This window comes from Annulohypoxylon maeteangense (genome assembly GCF_022496945.1).
Source record: "Annulohypoxylon maeteangense strain CBS 123835 unplaced genomic scaffold GGS22scaffold_19, whole genome shotgun sequence".
Classification (NCBI taxonomy): domain Eukaryota; kingdom Fungi; phylum Ascomycota; class Sordariomycetes; order Xylariales; family Hypoxylaceae; genus Annulohypoxylon; species Annulohypoxylon maeteangense.
This window is the reverse complement of record NW_025953266.1, coordinates 364972-383361: the sequence shown is the minus strand read 5'-3', so window position 1 is coordinate 383361 and position 18390 is coordinate 364972. Positions and strand designations below refer to the sequence as shown.

General features: G+C 48.6%; 4 protein-coding genes across 4 annotated transcripts; 2 read left to right on the top strand and 2 right to left on the bottom strand.

The window, feature by feature from the left end:
- Window positions 1-1682, top strand: GGS22DRAFT_59051 (uncharacterized protein). Its single transcript, XM_047967485.1, has 2 exons — window positions 1-410; window positions 732-1682. Exons 1-2 carry the CDS (start codon window positions 179-181, stop codon window positions 1106-1108), a joined length of 609 nt encoding a protein of 202 aa, XP_047815344.1. The 5' UTR covers window positions 1-178; the 3' UTR covers window positions 1109-1682.
- Window positions 1683-4768: 3086 nt separating this feature from the next.
- On the bottom strand, window positions 4769-9145 carry GGS22DRAFT_172358 (P-loop containing nucleoside triphosphate hydrolase protein). Its single transcript, XM_047962740.1, has 4 exons — window positions 9069-9145; window positions 6735-9015; window positions 6425-6512; window positions 4769-5641 (listed from the first exon to the last, which is right to left on the bottom strand). Exons 1-4 carry the CDS (start codon window positions 9086-9088, stop codon window positions 5076-5078), a joined length of 2955 nt encoding a protein of 984 aa, XP_047815343.1. The 5' UTR covers window positions 9089-9145; the 3' UTR covers window positions 4769-5075.
- A 397-nt stretch (window positions 9146-9542) lies between these two features.
- On the top strand, window positions 9543-11482 carry GGS22DRAFT_172356 (acetyl-CoA acetyltransferase). The gene is made up of 4 exons (XM_047962739.1): window positions 9543-9755; window positions 9831-9880; window positions 9946-10021; window positions 10106-11482. Exons 1-4 carry the CDS (start codon window positions 9691-9693, stop codon window positions 11115-11117), a joined length of 1203 nt encoding a protein of 400 aa, XP_047815342.1. The 5' UTR covers window positions 9543-9690; the 3' UTR covers window positions 11118-11482.
- Window positions 11483-11605: 123 nt separating this feature from the next.
- GGS22DRAFT_172354 (paired amphipathic helix protein Sin3b) lies at window positions 11606-17407 on the bottom strand. Its single transcript, XM_047962738.1, has 7 exons — window positions 17272-17407; window positions 16535-17076; window positions 15935-16035; window positions 15291-15876; window positions 14303-15148; window positions 12544-14244; window positions 11606-12485 (listed from the first exon to the last, which is right to left on the bottom strand). The coding sequence occupies exons 2-7, from the start codon at window positions 17054-17056 to the stop codon at window positions 11928-11930; spliced, it is 4314 nt and encodes a 1437-aa protein (XP_047815341.1). The 5' UTR covers window positions 17057-17076; window positions 17272-17407; the 3' UTR covers window positions 11606-11927.
- Window positions 17408-18390: the final 983 nt, after the last annotated feature.

Sequence of the window (18390 nt, the reverse complement as noted above, 5' to 3'; positions counted from 1 at the left end):
TAAAGTTTACCTACTGCTCTTTGCAAACTACAATTAACTCTATTAATTCTCGTCACGACAACTTCTCACATACCTCGATATACCTAGCTATTGTGAATCGCACAGCCACCCGAGTCTTGTGGGACTAATCGAACAGTGAAACTTACCCATATTACGATTCACGACTACTAAGATCAAGATGGAGAAGGATAACGCAAATCCCACTATCCTAAATACTTCCCAGCTTCCGACCCGACAGCGCAAGAAGGGACGGAGAGTTCAGAGAACAGCCGAGTCTAAGATCCTTGACATCATGCGTAAACCACAATACCTATCAGACTCCTTATACAATTCTGGTACATCGTGGTCCGATGATACCGAGAGTGACGACGAATTCACTGCCGAACCTATTGACGAGCAGGAGGTTTATGGTAAGATAACCATACCTATATGTCTGAATTTGTTTTTATTTGGAAATATTTCAAGAAGAAAGTCATAAATTATCTGGGTTAGGGGTGAAATGATGTTGCGGAGTTACCGGGGTTATTATTTGTGCCTCATTGTCGCCTACATATTGGCACATCATGATACCCCATACCCATGCAACAGTCGCATGATCTTTTGTCCCCACGTCCACCTGTCAGAATCGTTAGTTTGAAGCCATCCCTTGGCTACGATCAAACATGAGAAAGCGAGCTGGACTCAGTCATTTACTGTTTAGTGTTTCCAAAAACATGACTAACATTTGGCAGATCTCATCTCTTCCATTTCTGATCCCGAGCATCCGTTATCGCTCGGTCAGTTAGCAGTGGTGAATTTGCCCGATATCCGTATATCACCCTCTCCCTCAGTAGATGCGGATCCCAACACTTTGACACAAGTACTTGTCAAGATTACTCCCACCATTACACACTGCTCGCTCGCAACCGTCATCGGCCTCGGTGTGCGAGTGAGGCTAGAACAGGCTCTTCCCCCCAACTATCGGGTGGATGTCGTGATCAAGGAGGGAACCCACAGTCAGGACGACCAGGTCAACAAACAATTAGCAGACAAGGAAAGAGTTGCAGCAGCATTAGAGAATGACACCCTCAAGGGAGTATTAGACAAAATGTTGGAGACTTGCGTTTGAGACACCTTCTAGTAGCGACCTGAGTTCGGAATAGTTTAAGGCCAAAGATACAAGATGCCATTAGACGATTCGAGAACAGTTCAAGAAACTATAAACGTGGAAGTACAAGCTGACGACGGTCCCTTCAATCTCTTAGAGATGTCTGCGCCACTCCGGTCAACTTTGGAATATCGAATGTTCGTCCAAGCTTCTCGAAGACAAGAAATTCATGCACACCGGTCTAGCTATCGCCCACTCAGAGACTAGACAGACAGCTTTACTCGTCTTGGTAGGCCTAGAAACGGCAACTATCATTTAAAGGTCCACACCGGTCTAAAACCGGTTTAAACCGCCGAGCTTTTGCTGTCAGACGCGGGATGGATATCAACAATCATCTCATAGGGCACGGAAGTTTATGGCCTGAGAAGCTTAAGAAGCTTGAAAGTTACCCGTCTTTGGTAGTCTGTTCAACGTCTAGACACCTTGACTAGCCCAGAATGATACCACTCATTTCTAGGTACATAAGTGTTCTTCAGAAAAGTCGTTCAGATACCTTCAACTACATTACATATGTACATAGAAAGTGAGACAGCTTCTGTTCAATGTACGTAAACAACAAATCGGTACCTCACGAACAAAGACTAGTTCCAAGATAAGGCTAGGTTTAAAATACGTTATTAGATTTCATGGGGCTCTATTAGATGGGCCTAGTCCTGATTCGACTACCGAGCGTGCTTTGACTAGGCTCATAGTCGTCGTCGTCGAGGCGAACCTTTCTAGAAAGATTATTAATGCGTTTCTGTAAACGGAAACCCGAAACGGTTCAATTACCCCTTGTTAGCCCCAAGAAATACCAGACAATACGTGAATCACGTTAAGATCAGCAACCTTTTTACCTTGATTTTGGAACCTTTCGGGCTTCGTATTCCCTGTGGATCCGCTGTCCGGCACGGCGGATACGAAGTGAGGCTGTCACTGTCGGAGCTATAGAACTAAGAGACCGAACCTGGATGACATCTATAACTCGATGATATGGCCCGTATGTTTAATTACTTCAAGATCCGATATACTCGGAACTTGGTCCGCGCCTATCCCATCATACCGAAATCTGGTTACTAGCACCGTATGTCTCGTCAATCTCAAGTCATGGACCTATGATACGCGAAAGTAAACTTAGAAACAACACGAAATTAGCTACGCGCCACGCCTGTCTTGCAAGTTTTGACAGGTTCTTTACGTATTGTGGTCCAGTCTTGGAATTAAGTAGCTGTTGATTATTACATGTATCTTTATCCCCTCTAGTTCATCCCCCCTTTGCCACCCTGAACCAATTATAGCTATTGCTACTACCATCATAAGTTTTCATGCGACTATACGACTACAAATCACCTCGGAATTGTGTTTTCTGCCATGTGTAGCTTTACAGAGGATGGAAGGCACATCGGAAGGACGCTTCCGATACAAGTAACGGATAGGAACCGATGCTGCCGGTCCCCCCAAAGACCTCAGTTCAGTGAGTCGATAGTAAGCTTCATCTACAGTCTTGCATATAAAAGAGTCATTGAAAGAGAATAATAGTAAACGATGGAACTTTTGAAGAAAGTATTGGGCATCACTGCCCCTTTTCCGGACAGGTTGCTGTCATGATACTCGAGTATCCTTCTAAATTGCATGTATAGCTCGCCCCTGGGTGTGTCTACTCTATTTGACATGAATGTTCCGGTCTCAAGAGTTCCATATCGAAACGTCCCTATCATCATTCAGATTTCTACCTTAACCTCTCCCACCCTTCCATTGAGGTAGCCAAATAACAACATGACCAATGGCCTTGTCGTCCCTTACCCGACGCTTCCATCCCGTCACTTTCCCGATAGAAGAGAAGAAATATGAGCCTATCATGAACCGCAACCATTAGAACGTCCGAGAATAAGAAGTCTTTCATTAGAAGTCTTACTTTTCCTCTCATTATCTATCTTGCTGGAAATGACCCTTATCATTATACTGCATACCCGCGGTAACCTTGTCGACACAAAGCCGTTTCTGATCAGAGTAAGAGGACAGATACTTTATGTGTCGCTGTCTTGATAGTGACGTCCCATACCCCCTTCATCTTCAACTTCGGCGGCCTCCTGATTAGTCAACGACTATACGATCATGCCCTTTACAATACTCAAGGAGAGTAATCTCATTTCCATAACAATTCCTGACAATCCGCCCTACTCATAACAAATCAGTCCATAACGATCAGTCATTCTAGCACACAGCATGTCAGACACACCAAATCGATTTAGGGGGCATAATTCTGCACCAATAAACTCCCTAGAAAACCCACGGCGCTTTCCATCGTCCCCTTTTGCCCCTCAGCCAACCATGTGCACAGTATCTAGGAGATGTAGGTAACTAGACCAAAAACTTGCTTGTCGGTTGATTGGACGATATATCTAACGCCGGACGGCAACGTAGCGAGGAAACAACTTGCGGGATATGGGAGGGACGACAGCGAAGATCTTCTCCTATTCCACATCAAACTCTTCTTCTGATTCTATACCCACCTGTCTACATACACATACATACCTCATACATACGCGTAAATGTAGTCTGCATATATTCCAATATTCCTCGCTGTTATGATCCATCCTTTCATTCCAGAGGTTATCTTACTTCCCATGACTTTCTCCTAGCATACCTCCCCCTTCCCCACGGAACTGCCCGTGGCCCCCCTTTTAACCCAGCCAATACAGCACTAATACCGACACCATCATCCACCTGTCTAACCCCCTACCCCTACCGTAGTCGCTATCCCCAACCTAGCCATTACACACATACATAATATCTACCTGTCATGGCCTACCTAAATCCACAGCACATACATAATACATGCAGTCACCATCGTTACCGGCATCCGGTTCATTCCGATACATCACATTTACGTCTCTATATCTCGCTTACCCCTACCGCTAAGCGTAACTGAGTTTAAACTCACTTGACACAATAAACATGCACCCCCCCTCAAATCTCTAGCTCTTACTCACACCTAGATAGACCAAAAAGTCCATACGGACGTAAGTCGTTATTCGAGTACCGAACCGCACTCAAGCCGCGTGGGGTTCGACACGGTACCATATACCACAAACCGCCCAAACTCGGTTCTCCCTACCTAGTAGTATTAGTTTTACCACGGGCTCTACTACTACCTACCCCTAAGCCACCTAATTCACACCCTCCCATTGGTCGTTCGTAAAAGAATCTAGCTCACCCATAGCTACCTACCCATCGCCCGCGCGCAGAAAACAAGTTCATACCTCATTTTCCCGCACTGAATTTACCTACCTACCTACACTTTACAGGGTTTGCTTTACTGTCCAGTCCCAGCATACCCATACCTCCATAACCGCCGTCACTACCACCGTTACCGTGACCGTTACTAGCCGCCGGCTCGTAAACCTGAGGCCCTATCAGACGCGGGACAAGGGGTTACACGCCTGTGACCAATCACCCCCCCTCCCCTTTCCCCTTTCCCCTCCCCTTTGCCCTCCCCTGTCTCCATCCCGAATCACTGGAGGCTCTTCTACCAACCTACCTAAAGATTTCCGCGCAAGTCGCCCTTCGACCATGTAACCTACAACATACATTTCCGTGAGATCTCGGCCTACGATCTAAGACCTGCCAACACTACAACTTAACGGCGTACTGAGTGAGTAAGTAAGTAACTAGGTAAGTAAGTAGGTACGTTCGTTTTCTTTATATTCCAGGAATAGCCTTGGCGTCGACCTTCCCCCCTTGTAGACTAGTAAACCGTAATAGCCTAACGCCCATCGTCTAAATTTTAGCACGAGGCTGCCCTTTCTTTATGCCGTCGATGGAAACGACCTCTGCTATGTGATTGTATAGTACAATAGTCGAATCTACCAACGTTGCCATATTGTCATCCCTTTAAGACGGAGCCTTCAACCGTAGCTCTAACTTACTAGACACAAAACCCTCCCATTCACGGACTCCCTAAAGTCCCGCTCTCCATCAAACTCTGATAGAACTCCGGCTCAAGGAACTTCGCAACGCTAACATCCTCGCTCAACCCCTTCCTCCTTCTCGTCTTGAGCACGAAATCCCTCGCTGTAGCCTGCGCATCGGCGGGCTGCAGCGGACGTAGCACGACCTCTTTATCGAGCGGATCGCCGGGCACCTTCTGCCACTTATCGAAGACGAGACTAACCATAGCCTGACCCTGCGTCTGGATCCTTACGTCCGTCTCGAACCCGAAGGAGTCGACGACGGGGATCAGTCCATTGACGCGGTATAGTGGAGTACCGGCGATAGGGCCGTCAGCTAGCACGTGTCCGCGACGGCGCGCGAGCACGTTGTACAGCACCGGGACCGCATCCTGCGGCCCAGTCATCGAACACGCGTATAGCGGTTCCATGAGTCTTGGCGACGCCATTAAGAACGAACTGTAGCAAGTGCGTCGCGCCGTCGGGATGATCTGACCGCCACCTCTGAATATGGCCTCCTGTGCTAGTGACACGTCCATGATGCGGAACTTGGTATTGCGAATCGCTATATTGAAGTTAGTAATCTGTGTAGAATTGTGTCGTATAACATGTCACTATTAATTCGCGTCTGCTTGGTAATGTAGAACTACTATTGGGTCGAAAACATGACGCGCAAAAATGTGGCGATGACCATTCTCGAAACGGCCCCCAGTGAAAGGCGCCGACGAGATGCAGTAAAATGAGGGCATGTGATGCAGCAACCGCTGAAATATGAGTTGCCGCGTACCCCCTGGCGGCCGAATCAAGGCAAGAGTGGGCTGCAATGCGCAAAAAGACGTCGCCTTATGGGATCGATAGACGAAGTCTGATCGAATCTGTGGAAATGCAGGGAGGGGCAGGGTTCCTAATCCCGCAGCTTTACTTGGCAGCGGGATGGACATGGGTTGTAGCCATGCCTCGGGATCTGTGAGGATGCACATCGTGATAACTTTATCCCCGGATTTTGCCATTACGCCGGGTTACACGGTAATCAGCGAGTAACACCTTGGCGGCCTCGAGTGGGTGGCATGAAATACGATTCCAAAAATAGCACGAATGCTTTACTACCATCCTATCGCATACGTCGATGCGACTTAGGAAAACGTGTGCCAAAATGACGACGACCTTGCCGACGTGGAATGTTGGGGGCAGTAGAGATATGTAGGGAGCATGTAGAGAGCATGTAGAAAGCAGCTTGAGCAACTTGGAGCTAAGACGTTCTAGATGGGTAGCGGTTGAAACCGTGGGGTTGACACAGGGGTTGGGTAGGAATGACAATATCGAAATGCGACGAGATGTAGGTACTCACGTTCTTCGCACAGAGGTCCCTCTCTGGTAGCCCAACTGAAGCCTTGGCGAATGGTCTCTCGCACGCTTCTCAGAAGCGTCTTATCTACCTGCCGAAATAATTAGGTGCCATCCAAAAGCTATCCAAACGTAGATGGGAAATTCTAGAATTCTGAGGCTGAAACTGCGAATAACTGCAAAGGCCCACGAAGGTATTGCCGCATGCAGCCCCGCGAGGTAACACTCCGCGCTACAGGATTCGTCTGTGTAGTAAGACGCCGAGCTTTCGAGGTCACAGTGGGTGGGGGAAAACAGCAAACTAGTCGACATACCTCAAGTGTGTCGTCCTGCAATATGTTAGGTCCTTTCTCATCCGGCCCGAATGCCCAAATACTCCTCGCCGCCAGTAGATCCCATCCGTACTTGTCCTGGAAGAACTTTCCCACTTTTCGGGCACCGTCCTGCATCTTGACACGGCCGCTCTCGATATCTTCCGCGATTCCGTCGTCGAGCGGCTCGGCGACCATAGTAATCTTATTCTTCTTGTTCGGGGTAATTGCGTAACATTTGGTAGCGGACATCTCGTCAACTGTCTCGCAGAAGCGCGTGACGGGATCCGATACCTTGAGCTCCATCGTTGCATACAGTCGTCGCAGGTCGTGAAGGACGCAGTCCATGTAGAGTTCGCCTGTGCCCAGGATGATGTGCTCGCCTGACTCCTCGACCTTGGTCGTGATTAGAGGGTAGCTCTTGTTGATCTTCCTCAGGCCGTCAAGCATCTTTGGAAGTTCCGACGGGTTGATGGGTTCGACTGCTACCTTCAAGACCGACTCGGTGAAATGTGTGACTGGTCTGAAGATGTAGGCTTCCTCATCATCTTCCAACTTCGGTGGTACTATTGTTGCCGACTTCACGATCGAGTTATCGACGCCGCTCAGCAACACCCAGTTTCCGGCCGGGACACCACTGGTCTGGACGTTATATCGCGTTTCAGCGATATAGACATCTGAGATGGTTGCCATAGCCATATCCTCTTCGTCGTCGATAGAATAGCCTTCTCCGAGAACCCTCACTTGCATCCCGGGTCGAGCAATACCGCTCATCACTCGACCGAAAGAGTAGAAACTCTTAGCATCAGCAGAGTTGAAGAGTTTTGTGATATGCACCACCAAGGGGCCATCCTGATCGCACTTCTTCATAGACTCGGCGACCTTGGTGTCTAAGGGGCCCGTGTAGTACTGTTCCAACTTGTGTTCGGCCGCCTCTAATGGAGACGGGACATTCTTAACGATCATATCGACAAAACCAGCCGACGGACCAAAGAACTGTTCACAGACTAGCTTCAGGAGCACTTTTGCGTCTGTCTTGTATTGTGATGGCTTGAGCGTTATGCCTAATTTTGCTAGAACTTCTTTGAGGTCTTCAGGGCTCGAACTGATGGTGTGAGAGAAGACTTTGTAGATGGGCTCAAGAACGAAGTGTATGAATGATCTCTTAGCGCCTTTCTCGCCAGGCAGAGGTTTCCTGCTGAAAGTCCTCTTGCTTGGGTTGAAGTAGATATCACCCCAGAGACGTTTTGCGAATTCCTCCATATTCACGCCTGCGAAGCCGTCTGCGTACATCTTCGCAAATGACTGTAGCGTAAAGCACCAGCCCATCTCACTGCATGCAAATAGCACATTTCCCTTCTCCGGACTTAATCGCCGTTGCTCTCCCGAGCCTGGGCGGGTGTTCTCGATGATAGTGTTCACCTCTTCGACAACATGCTTTAGCTTGAAGTAAGCATCGCTTGGTGGGAGTCTCAGTTCCAGTATTAGTCTATCCATCTTGTTGATTATTAGCGTCATCGGGATATCTTCGAGGACCGCGTGTTTGATGATCTGCTCCGTGTTGACTTGGACGCCTTCCACTACGTCCACTACTAGCGCAACGCCATCCACTAGTCGCAATCCCGCCGCGACCTCGTCGACGAAATTAACATGACCGGGGGTATCTATTATGTTAAATAAGTGTGACTTGCCCTTGGTACTTTGCAGCACCAAGCTCATCGGCGCCGCCTTTACGGAAACGCCTCTTTCCCTTTCCACGATATGTGTGTCTGTATATCGTAGTTGCTCATCTCTCTTTCTTCCTTGTCGCTTTTCTAATTTGTCGGTGATGTCATGAGTTTCGAGGACCAGCATGTCCATGAATGCGGTCTTGCCATGATGGAGGTCTCCAGCTAAGGCTATGTTTCGTATTTGGTCGGGAAAGTTCATGAGATCGGTCATGAAGTTGCGGTCGAAGTGGACGGGGGGGAGGTCTTCCTCTTCGATAGAAAACTTCTTCACGTCGACAGGCGCGACGATAGGTTCTGAGAGAGGTTGCGCATCCTCTTCTTCTACTAATATCTCGACATCTGGACCATAGACCTGTTCCGCCGACGGGTAGTACTGTTTATCTTCGTGTAATATCACCGCATTTGATGGGCCGTCGTCCAATTCCATTAACTCCTGCCCTGTGACTTCTGGCGCCTCCTCGGGGACATTGTCGTCGATATACGCGTCCAAGTCGACTCCACGCTCGGATTCCTCTTCAGATGCTTCGGCATCCTCCCCAATAAAATTTCCGAATCTGCACAAAACCGTTAGTATAGAAAAAACTTGTCAAATTATAGGCACACTAACTCATCGTAGAGGTCATCCATGGTGTCGAGTAGCGTCGGGAGTAGTTCAATTAGGTTTATGTGGTGTTTAAGTTAAAAGATTGATGTCACGGTCAAAAAAGTTACAGAATCTCGATGCAAGGCTGATTAGAAGCGCGTATCGAGTGGATCCGAAGTGGGACCTTGCTGTGGCGGAAAGTTGAAATCTGTAGTGGCAGAAGTGGCTAATGGCAAGGCTGGAGCCGAGTAAATTAGAAACTCTGGTCCTCTCCGATAAGCGGTCCTATCTCTGGAGCTTTCCTTCACCCCACCATTTTTACTCTGACTAGTCAACCAATCCCAGGAACGCGGTGACATACCCACTTCCCTATTAGGTAAGTCCCTGCCTTTAAACTCGGGAAGTACCTTGTTAGGCCAGTTCCGAGACAGTAAAGATTATCGGAGGGGAGGGGTCTTTAGCTACTGGGGCGGTGAACTTTTTATTTACTTGTGTTCCCAATAGCTCAACAACTTTTATTTCTTAGAGAAAACAAATACATAATACGTGTGTACGAGTAGAATTTCTGAAAATTAACATTTCTTTTTCCTCCAAGCTTCAAGGACCGTCCCGCGTTTAGTGCCTGTCCATCTCGTCTCCTTTCAACATGTCTGGCCTCCCTACCGTTTACATCGTTTCAGCTGCCCGAACGCCTGTGGGCTCGTTCTTAGGGTACCATCTCCCCTACCCTTAACCCCTCCCCCTTTTTTCACCTGTGGCTCGTGAAACTTACCCCTGAATTGCCAGAACACTATCGAGTCTCAGCGCGACCCAGCTAGGATCTCACGCTATCAAGGGTATGTCTTTCCCATCTCTAGCTTCAATTATTGCTTGCTTGCTTGCTCACACGACCAATCTACAGCTGCCATCGAGCGAGTCCCCCAGATCCAGCCTAAAGATGTAGAAGAGGTCTTCTTCGGCAATGTGCTGTCCGCCAAGTACGTCTCCACTCCCTCCAACCCAACGAAGATCGTTCGATAGACCAAACAGAGCCCAACTAACAAACCCACCTTTCTCTGCAGTCTCGGCCAAGCACCCGCCCGACAATGTGCTCTCGGCGCCGGCATCCCGGACTCCGTCGTCTGCACGGGCGTGAATAAGGTGTGCGCGTCCGGCCTCAAGGCCATCATCCTCGGCGCCCAGACCATCATAACAGGGAACGCGGACATCGTGGTGGCCGGCGGCGCGGAGTCCATGTCCAACGTGCCGCACTACCTACAAACTCTACGCAACGGCGCCAAGTTCGGCGACCAGACTCTCGTCGACGGCATGCTGAAGGACGGCCTGACGGACGCCTACGGCAAGAAGGAGCACATGGGTGTATCCGGTGAGCTGTGCGCCGACGACCACTCCATCACGCGCGAGCAGCAAGACGCCTACGCCATCGAGACATACACACGCGCGCAGAAGGCCACGGCTGACGGCGTCTTCGCCGCCGAAATCGTGCCCGTCGAGGTCAGCGGCGGCCGCGGCAAGCCGGCGATCAAGATCACCACCGACGAGGAGGTCAAGAACCTCAACGCCGACAAGCTGAAGACCGTGCGCCCGGTCTTCAAGCCCCAAGGCGGCACCGTCACCGCCGCCAACGCCGCCCCCCTGAACGACGGCGCCGCCGCCCTCGTCCTCATGTCCGAGGCCAAAGTCAAGGAGCTAGGCGTAACCCCCATTGCCAAGATCCGCGGCTGGGGCGACGCCGCCCGCGAGCCCGAGCGGTTCACCACCGCGCCCGCGCTCGCCATCCCCAAGGCCATCAAGCACGCCGGTCTCACCGACGCAGACGTCGATTTCTACGAGATCAACGAGGCCTTCTCCGTCGTCGCGCTCGCAAACATGAAGCTTTTAGGCTTGTCCTCAGATAAGGTCAACGTATACGGCGGCTCCGTCGCCATCGGCCACCCTCTCGGCTGCTCCGGCGCGCGTATCGTGACGACGCTGACGACTGTCCTCCGCGAGAAGAAGGCCAAGATCGGCGTTGCGGGTATCTGCAACGGTGGCGGTGGCGCCAGCGCTATTGTTATTGAGAGTCTGCAATGACTAGACGAAAGCAGTAGCAATGTCGAACAAACGGGAACCCACAAGAGAAGAGATTCTCGCATATAGCCTGGGTTAAGGTAGGAAGAAAGGAAGAAAGGAAGGAAATGAGGGTTAAACCGGACCAGACGGAATGTTTTCAACAGACACGTCGGGGGTAAATGAGGAAAGGTGGATGGATGGGATGAGGGGCGGAGAATATGTACGGATTGCCATTTGCCTAACGCTTACGCGAACGTGAGGGATGACCCAAAAATAGAGAGAAAGAAAGACTTGATATCTTGGGGCGCATATATCTTTTCCCGGTTCATCCGCCGTTATCTCAGGTACCGATGAATAAATACTAGATAATTTCAAAAAACAAGTTCGTTAGATGTGTGTTGAAGTGGGTGTACGTGATGTTGCGTTTTAATACCGTAAGATCGTAGCGTATTCTACAACTTGCAAATCACATGGTAAGGAAACATAAGGTCACATAAAGGTACTAAAGATAGATGCCAATTCTGTTTAATTCGTCGTCCTATAGTACAAGCAAAGTAGAAGAAAAAAAGCAAATAAAAACTTATGATCCTGTCCACCGAGGTCGACCTTGGCTTCTTCCCATAGTACTTCTCGCGTGTGTGCAAAAAACAAAACGAGACTGCCAGTACACGGTGGGAGGCAAACGGAAGGTTTACATAGGGTACTTCGCCAAACGCCTCCCATGATGCCTTTCGCTTATCATCAAAATTCGCCACCACCGTCTGATTACTCCTGATATATGCCACGTTGGCGAACCGAATTGAACATGCAAAAGTCAAAGAAGTTGTTGATTTATTCAACTCCTTCCGTGTTTTCGGGGTCATCTCCTCGGCCGTTGGTATTAGGCGAGACACCATCCTTGAACCACTTCTGGAACTTCTCGTTGACCTTTTGGACTTCGTCTTGACTGTTACCTCGCATCCAAGAGTTGTTCATGACCATCTTCTCTCTGAATCGCTGTCCGCGATGTTCGGTAAGGGCGCGACGATACTCTTCTGCGGCAATCTTTTCCTTTTCATCCTCTGGCTCGGTGGCATAGATGAAGTATTCGGATGTGTTCTTTTCCCAAACGATCTTGTTCGAGTTTAGACAGATGCGTAAAACCAAGCCCTCATCATATGCTAATGGCTTTGGTACATCGCCATCGTCCGAATCAGCTTCGCTTGATGGCAGATTGCGAGTGAGAACAGTCCTCTGAAGGCGGGATCTAGGGACGCCTTCAGTAGGCTCAACTCGCATATACGAGGAGATATAGTACTGCCATCTCTCACGAAGTTCCATCTCGTCCATGTAGAAAGTCGTCTCGTCACGTTGTAGCCAGCGGATTGTGGCCTCGTGTTTCTGGGGGAACTAGATATGATTATTAGCGACCGATCATGTAAGTATTAGGAACTAGAATTATACGTACCCAACAGATGACAAACATATCGCCATCCTTGATGCACTTCTCTGCGTACTTCCGGGCACTGATCTCAGTTTGATAACTAGTCTCTTCGTTGTGGCGACCGTTCAGGAAATGGGTGATAAGATCAGGCGTCTTTTCCTTTGAATCGGGGCTCGTGCAGGTGAGTGAAAGACGACATAGGGTTCTGAGGAGATCCTGAATCGTATACAAGGTCCAACCCTTCTTAAGGTAGTAATGACGGAGAACTTCTTGGTAACGGTTCTCATCGATCTCGCCAGTGATATAGTCCTCGATCAGTTCGACTGTCTTGGGCCAGAAGGAAGCAGGATCATTCTCGTCGAAGTAGTTGATCTCGTTGATCGCAATACCGAGCTCTTTGGCTGGCTTCTTGCTCTTCGATCGGATAATTTCCTCTGAAACGCTGTTCTTGCTATCCTTTACAGCCTTCAGGCGCTTATAAAGTGTCTGGAAGACAGTGAAGAAGACGTATATGGTCTGATTGCAGAAGAAATTGTACCACGGGCGAGGGAAGAATCCATCTGCCTTCAACTCGCCATCGGCGTCTAGCAATGCGTTGTCGCCCTTAACGACTGTCGCGCGTGGCACAACCGGTAGCCATCGTTCGTTAGACTGCTCGGTCGGAACAGAATCGTCAGGGGCGTCAGCCATTTCTTCTTCGTTCGCAGAACCAGCATCAGGCGTCGTCTCTTTGCTACCAGATGCAGCGCTACCCTCCTTCTGATTCCTGGTCTTCGTACCGTTACGGCCAGGATCTAATACACCACGAAGCAAGTCAGATTTCTTGCCGTTCCGTCTAGAACGGCCATTGGTCAGTTCCGCGGGGAGCTGCTCCTCTGCATCCTCCTCGCCAGATTCGCGATCAATGTCGTGAAGTCGATCTTGGACTTTGTCCTCGGGCAACTCGAAGAACTGGGGAATGAAGAACTCGAAGAAATCAACAATACGTTCTTTCTCGGTTGCACTGTGGTGTCCATTATTCGTGCCGTACAGAACCATGAATCGTAGCAAATCCAGAATGACCTCACGGTCGCCAAGCTCGTGGGTGAACTGGTATCGAGGGACCATGTTCTTCGAGCTACGTAGGCGTCGCTGTTCCTCGTGTTTTGTCTTGATGACATCTACGAGGTGCTTGGCAGAGAGATTTCGTTTGTCGTTCTGCTTAACCTGGATACCCATATGATCCAGGCTCTTAAGATGCATGATCTCTGTCTGTGCCTGCCACACCTTCTCCCATTCTCGCTGCGTGAATCGCCATTCCTCGTCCTTCTGCTTGAGACGTGCAAGAACGACAGGGACGACAGCGAAAGGGTCCGTAAACATGTCGGCCACAACATCGAGTCCTTTCTCATTCCCATATATCTTTTTAAGAACGCGCTTGAAGATCGAAGTGCTAGAGCCTCCAAGTCCCGGCGGCATCTGAAATGTCTCTCGTTCTTGGGAAGTCAGATTCAACATCTGCTGAGCGATCGGTTCGAGTAGTTGTATGCACTTGACATTAGCCTCGATGTTGAAGTCGTAATCGTGTCGTTCTTCTTCAATTCGATGAAGTCCCTCTTCAAAGGCGTTCTTGCGATGGGCCACGAACCCAGAGTCTTCAGAGGCCCAGGTCGGATGAGATGCCCATTCGTCATTGAGCACAGCATTGCACATCTCGTCTCGGCCGCCACATGGCTTTAGCTTCTCCTATAATATAACAGTTAGTTAACGGTTCGATTCTCCGATATTGGAATAGTTTACTTACCCTACGAGGCAACAGCCGGTAGCTTGGCCCAATAGCCCGACAATTACTCAACGAGACCTTTTCAACAGGCGGTCTAGGCCGATTCTCAATGATCTCGTCAAGACCCTCATAACCTACAAATCCCTTAAACCAGGTCATGAGTTCGTTGTTTCCGCCAATAAATTGGCTAGCTTTGTGGACCAGATCATTGGTATCGATGAGGCTCTGCGAGTACATATTGCAGAGCTTTAAGAACTCGTTCATTGTAGAACGGTTTCCGATGTACTTCTTAACCTTCTCGAAGAAACCCAATTCATCAGGGGTCGCGTTCGCCGAGGATGTGGGAGGTAATGGTTCGGGAAGGACAGGAGTAAGTGTCGGTTCGATGGATGGCGCATCTGTAGGCAAGGGCTTGTGGTTGAGCTTTGGGCGCTTGCTTGCGGGTCCGGCTCCAGGAATCGAGCGAGATCCCGGTGCTGGGCTATCGGCCATCGCGGCTGCGGGAGGGGGAGCTTGCTTCTCGTTGCGAGGTCGCTTTCGGTTATCTTTGCTCGCACTGGCAGGTGGCGCGAAAGCTCCAACGGGAGGCATCTTCTGTCCGTCTCTCATGCTGTGATTTGGTTGTGGGGTGGTCTGGGTAAGGCCAGCAGTCATAGCAAAGACGTCTTCAGGCTTTGGGCCATTCGCCTTGTTCGACGCGGCTGATTCGGGAAGAAATTGTTTGAAATCTTCGAGAAGATCAGGCGCAGTATTGAATAAGGTAGTGACTTGCGCATAAACGTCTTGGATAGGTTTTTGTTCGCGCTGGTATGTCTGCAGGATCTCGAGGAATTGTTTGTAAATCTCAGGCTTATCCTGAAAGCGGTTCTAGGCGCACAGGTCAGTAGATATTCTCCTAATACTGTACTTGAAGTAGTAGTTGAATTTTCTAAAATGCAAATTATTTGTGGGGTGCGAGTGTAAGTCAAGGTAGGAGGGGCTGCAATGTTATTGTTCATGTTTATCTCACCTTTATTTTATTCACGTAGCTTATAGCGTGGTTGAATTCAACAGGTCCTCGCTTCTCCATACTGCCTTGTTGGTTTCCGTTGCTAGGTCCGCCTTGAGAATTGCTCGGAGTAGGAGTGAGCGCGTTGCGGGTCGTAGGTGCGTTGGGTGTTGTCGAATTATTTTGTACTTGCGGCGTGCTCCGGTGTTGCTGAGAGGCGGAAGTCTGTCCTTCGAAGGCTGAACTTTGTGCTTGACCAGCTGCAAATAAGCTTGGACCGTTTGATACTGGCGCACTAAAAGAAGCTTCAGGACTTTCGATACTATGTTGTGGCTGTGGAGGTTGTTGCCAGTTGTTACCACGGTGATTGAAAAAGGGTCCATTCGTGCCTGGCTGGCCATGCGCGCCGTCACCTTGGTTCGCTCTACCCGTTATCGACTGAACTGTAGTTCCCATTGGCGTAGTCACTCGAATAGTGTTAGGGTCGTTGCCTGCACCACACTCGATTCTGTATCCGGGAGGAAGAAAAGTGTTGAAGCCTTGTATGAGATTTGGATGCCCCGCAAAAAGTTCCGATACACGATTAATAACCCCCGGCGTGTCAATGCTGGCCCTACAAGTTAGCTTCTTTACTATTCTACGTTTATTTAAGGATATGAACTAACGTTTGACTTTTGAAGTCTTTCATAATATCAAGAAACTTGTTATAGACATCGGGTTGGTCGGCAAACTGTACTTTGACTTGGTCTAGATAGCTCAAAGCATCCTGCGAAGACTGTATATTAGTAAATAGACAAATAAATATCAGTATCTGTGTGATCATAGTAGTCAATGAATCGGCGAACATTTTGCGTTCGAATCCAAAGCATCTTCACTGGATTCAGTCCAATCCTACGCGTTCCATCATAGCAATGCATTATGATGGATCGAGAACTACTTCATTAAAGGCAAATGAAGTAAATAGGGGAAATTTCAAAGGGGCTTATTTATAATAAGGAAAATAGTATCCCGTGTGTTGACAGGTCGTTAGAAGGGTATGAGATAGATCTCAATTTTCCTCATACATAACATTCTCCTATCTGTAGGAAAGGTAAAAGATGTTGAAGGAAAGAAGCAAAATAGAGTGGTGGTAATATATATAAGGTGCGATGGGGATGTGCCTAACAATGGCAACAACGACAATAACACAAGAACGGAAGGCAGGATGAGCTTGCCCCCTAGTACCCATCGAATAGAAGACAATCAAATACACGTATATAACTCACATTAAGAATAGGTTGTTGTCCCTGTGGCATGCTGCTAGCATTACCGCCACTAGGGATTGGGTGTGCTCCTCCAGGGATCGCACCACCACTACCACCGAACGGGATATTCTGAGAAGCGCGGTTACCATCTTGTTGTAGTGGACCGCCGAATAGATGGTTAGAAGGTGCGGAAGATCCAGATGGGCCTTGGTTGTGTCCACCTATAGCTCCAAACATTTGGTTCGAAGCATTCTGTGCATTATGTGGGATCGAGCGATTGGCGTCGGCTTGTAATGGGCCGCCGAAGGAGTTTACGGGGCCTGAGGGGGCGCCGAGAGGGATAGGAGGTGCTGAACCTCCGTGAGTCGCAAGTAGGCCACCGGGACTATGTATGGCGCCAGGGAGGCGCGAGGCGACGGGTTGGTGGATTTGGAGGGATGCCGTATTGCTCTGTCGTGGGGTTCCAGCTGGAAACTGTTCTCTTTGGTGCCGCTCAACCGACTCGCGGTCGCGGTGCGACATGTCTTCGGGATGCGAATTCATTTCTCTTCAAAAGCGCAGATCTAAAAGACGAGGCCGTTAGTTAGGGGATTCTTTTAAGTTGGATGTAACAACATGCGCGCGTCGATAGGAACGAAACTCAATGAAGCAGATTAGGAGATCGACGGTCGGGGAAAGTGATGAATCCAAGGGCGATCGTATCCAACCAAGAAAAACAAAGATTAATTCTACCGATTATTGGACTGGAATAGACTTACTTCCTACATGGATGGAATCTCGCGTATCATGTATAGAAAACGAAGGCGTAATATTGAAAACAATATCGACAAAGCTTGGTGGTGGGAAGAGTAAAAAAGCTAGACAGATGAGATCAAGCTGTCGCGGCTCTGGGGGACTTTCCTCAGTGCGATCGGCGACGCGCGATAACAATCGGAAAAGCAAGAGGTCCGCTATATTTCATGGGAAAGTCACGTGTAGATAAGAAAACGCATAAGTTGTCCAGGTGAGGAGAGCCACTAATTTCTTATTGCTCTTAATTGGGCTTAGCGTTCAGCTGGCGTGTTCCGTTTCGGAACGAAAAGGTGGTCTTATCTTATCAGCAGTAGCTCATACACATCACGTCATTGAAGCAACCCAATCTATCTTTAACAAACACTCATAGTATCGACCTATTTACAAATCAGAATTTTCTAACAAGCATGTTTTAATGTACAGTTTTCTACAGTTTGTGGCTAATTATTAGATGGGACTATCGTGGGAAATGTTGCAACAGAGCTGGCCTAAATACCTGGGTACCTGTTAGAAACCATTTAGCTCAAGATATCGTTTGACTAATAACTGGATCTTCATTGGCTTGCGTAATTTTAGATGAAATCGTGTACAGTTTTGTATAATGCCCTCATAGGTTTATGTTGAAGTTTAGTTGATGTTCAAGCGTAATATCTGCAAACACCAACTTAGATATATGTGCTCAAGATTACACCTAAGCTTAAATTCCAACGATGTCCAACAGGGTAAAACCATCCGCTTCCAAAATTCGATCTTGACACATTCATTCTTTGGCATCCGTTGGGATACCCACTAGGTAGATACCTCTTAAATCATACTATCGAGGGGGATATCAACTCCGACCACCAACCCAAATATTACCTAGGTAGATATGACATATCATAACCCTCCTAAACTCCATTCTGCTTTCCCGGGAAAGCTTAGAGAAACCAAGACCATACATGTATAAAGAATATACTCGATAACTAGTAGACCACCAATGACCATATGCGTTAAAGAGCCAGCCCAATCGTACAAGACAGACATTCATAAAGGTCAAAGTTGAACCATAGTCTTCCGCCCTCGGTATACCATCTCGTAAAAGCTCA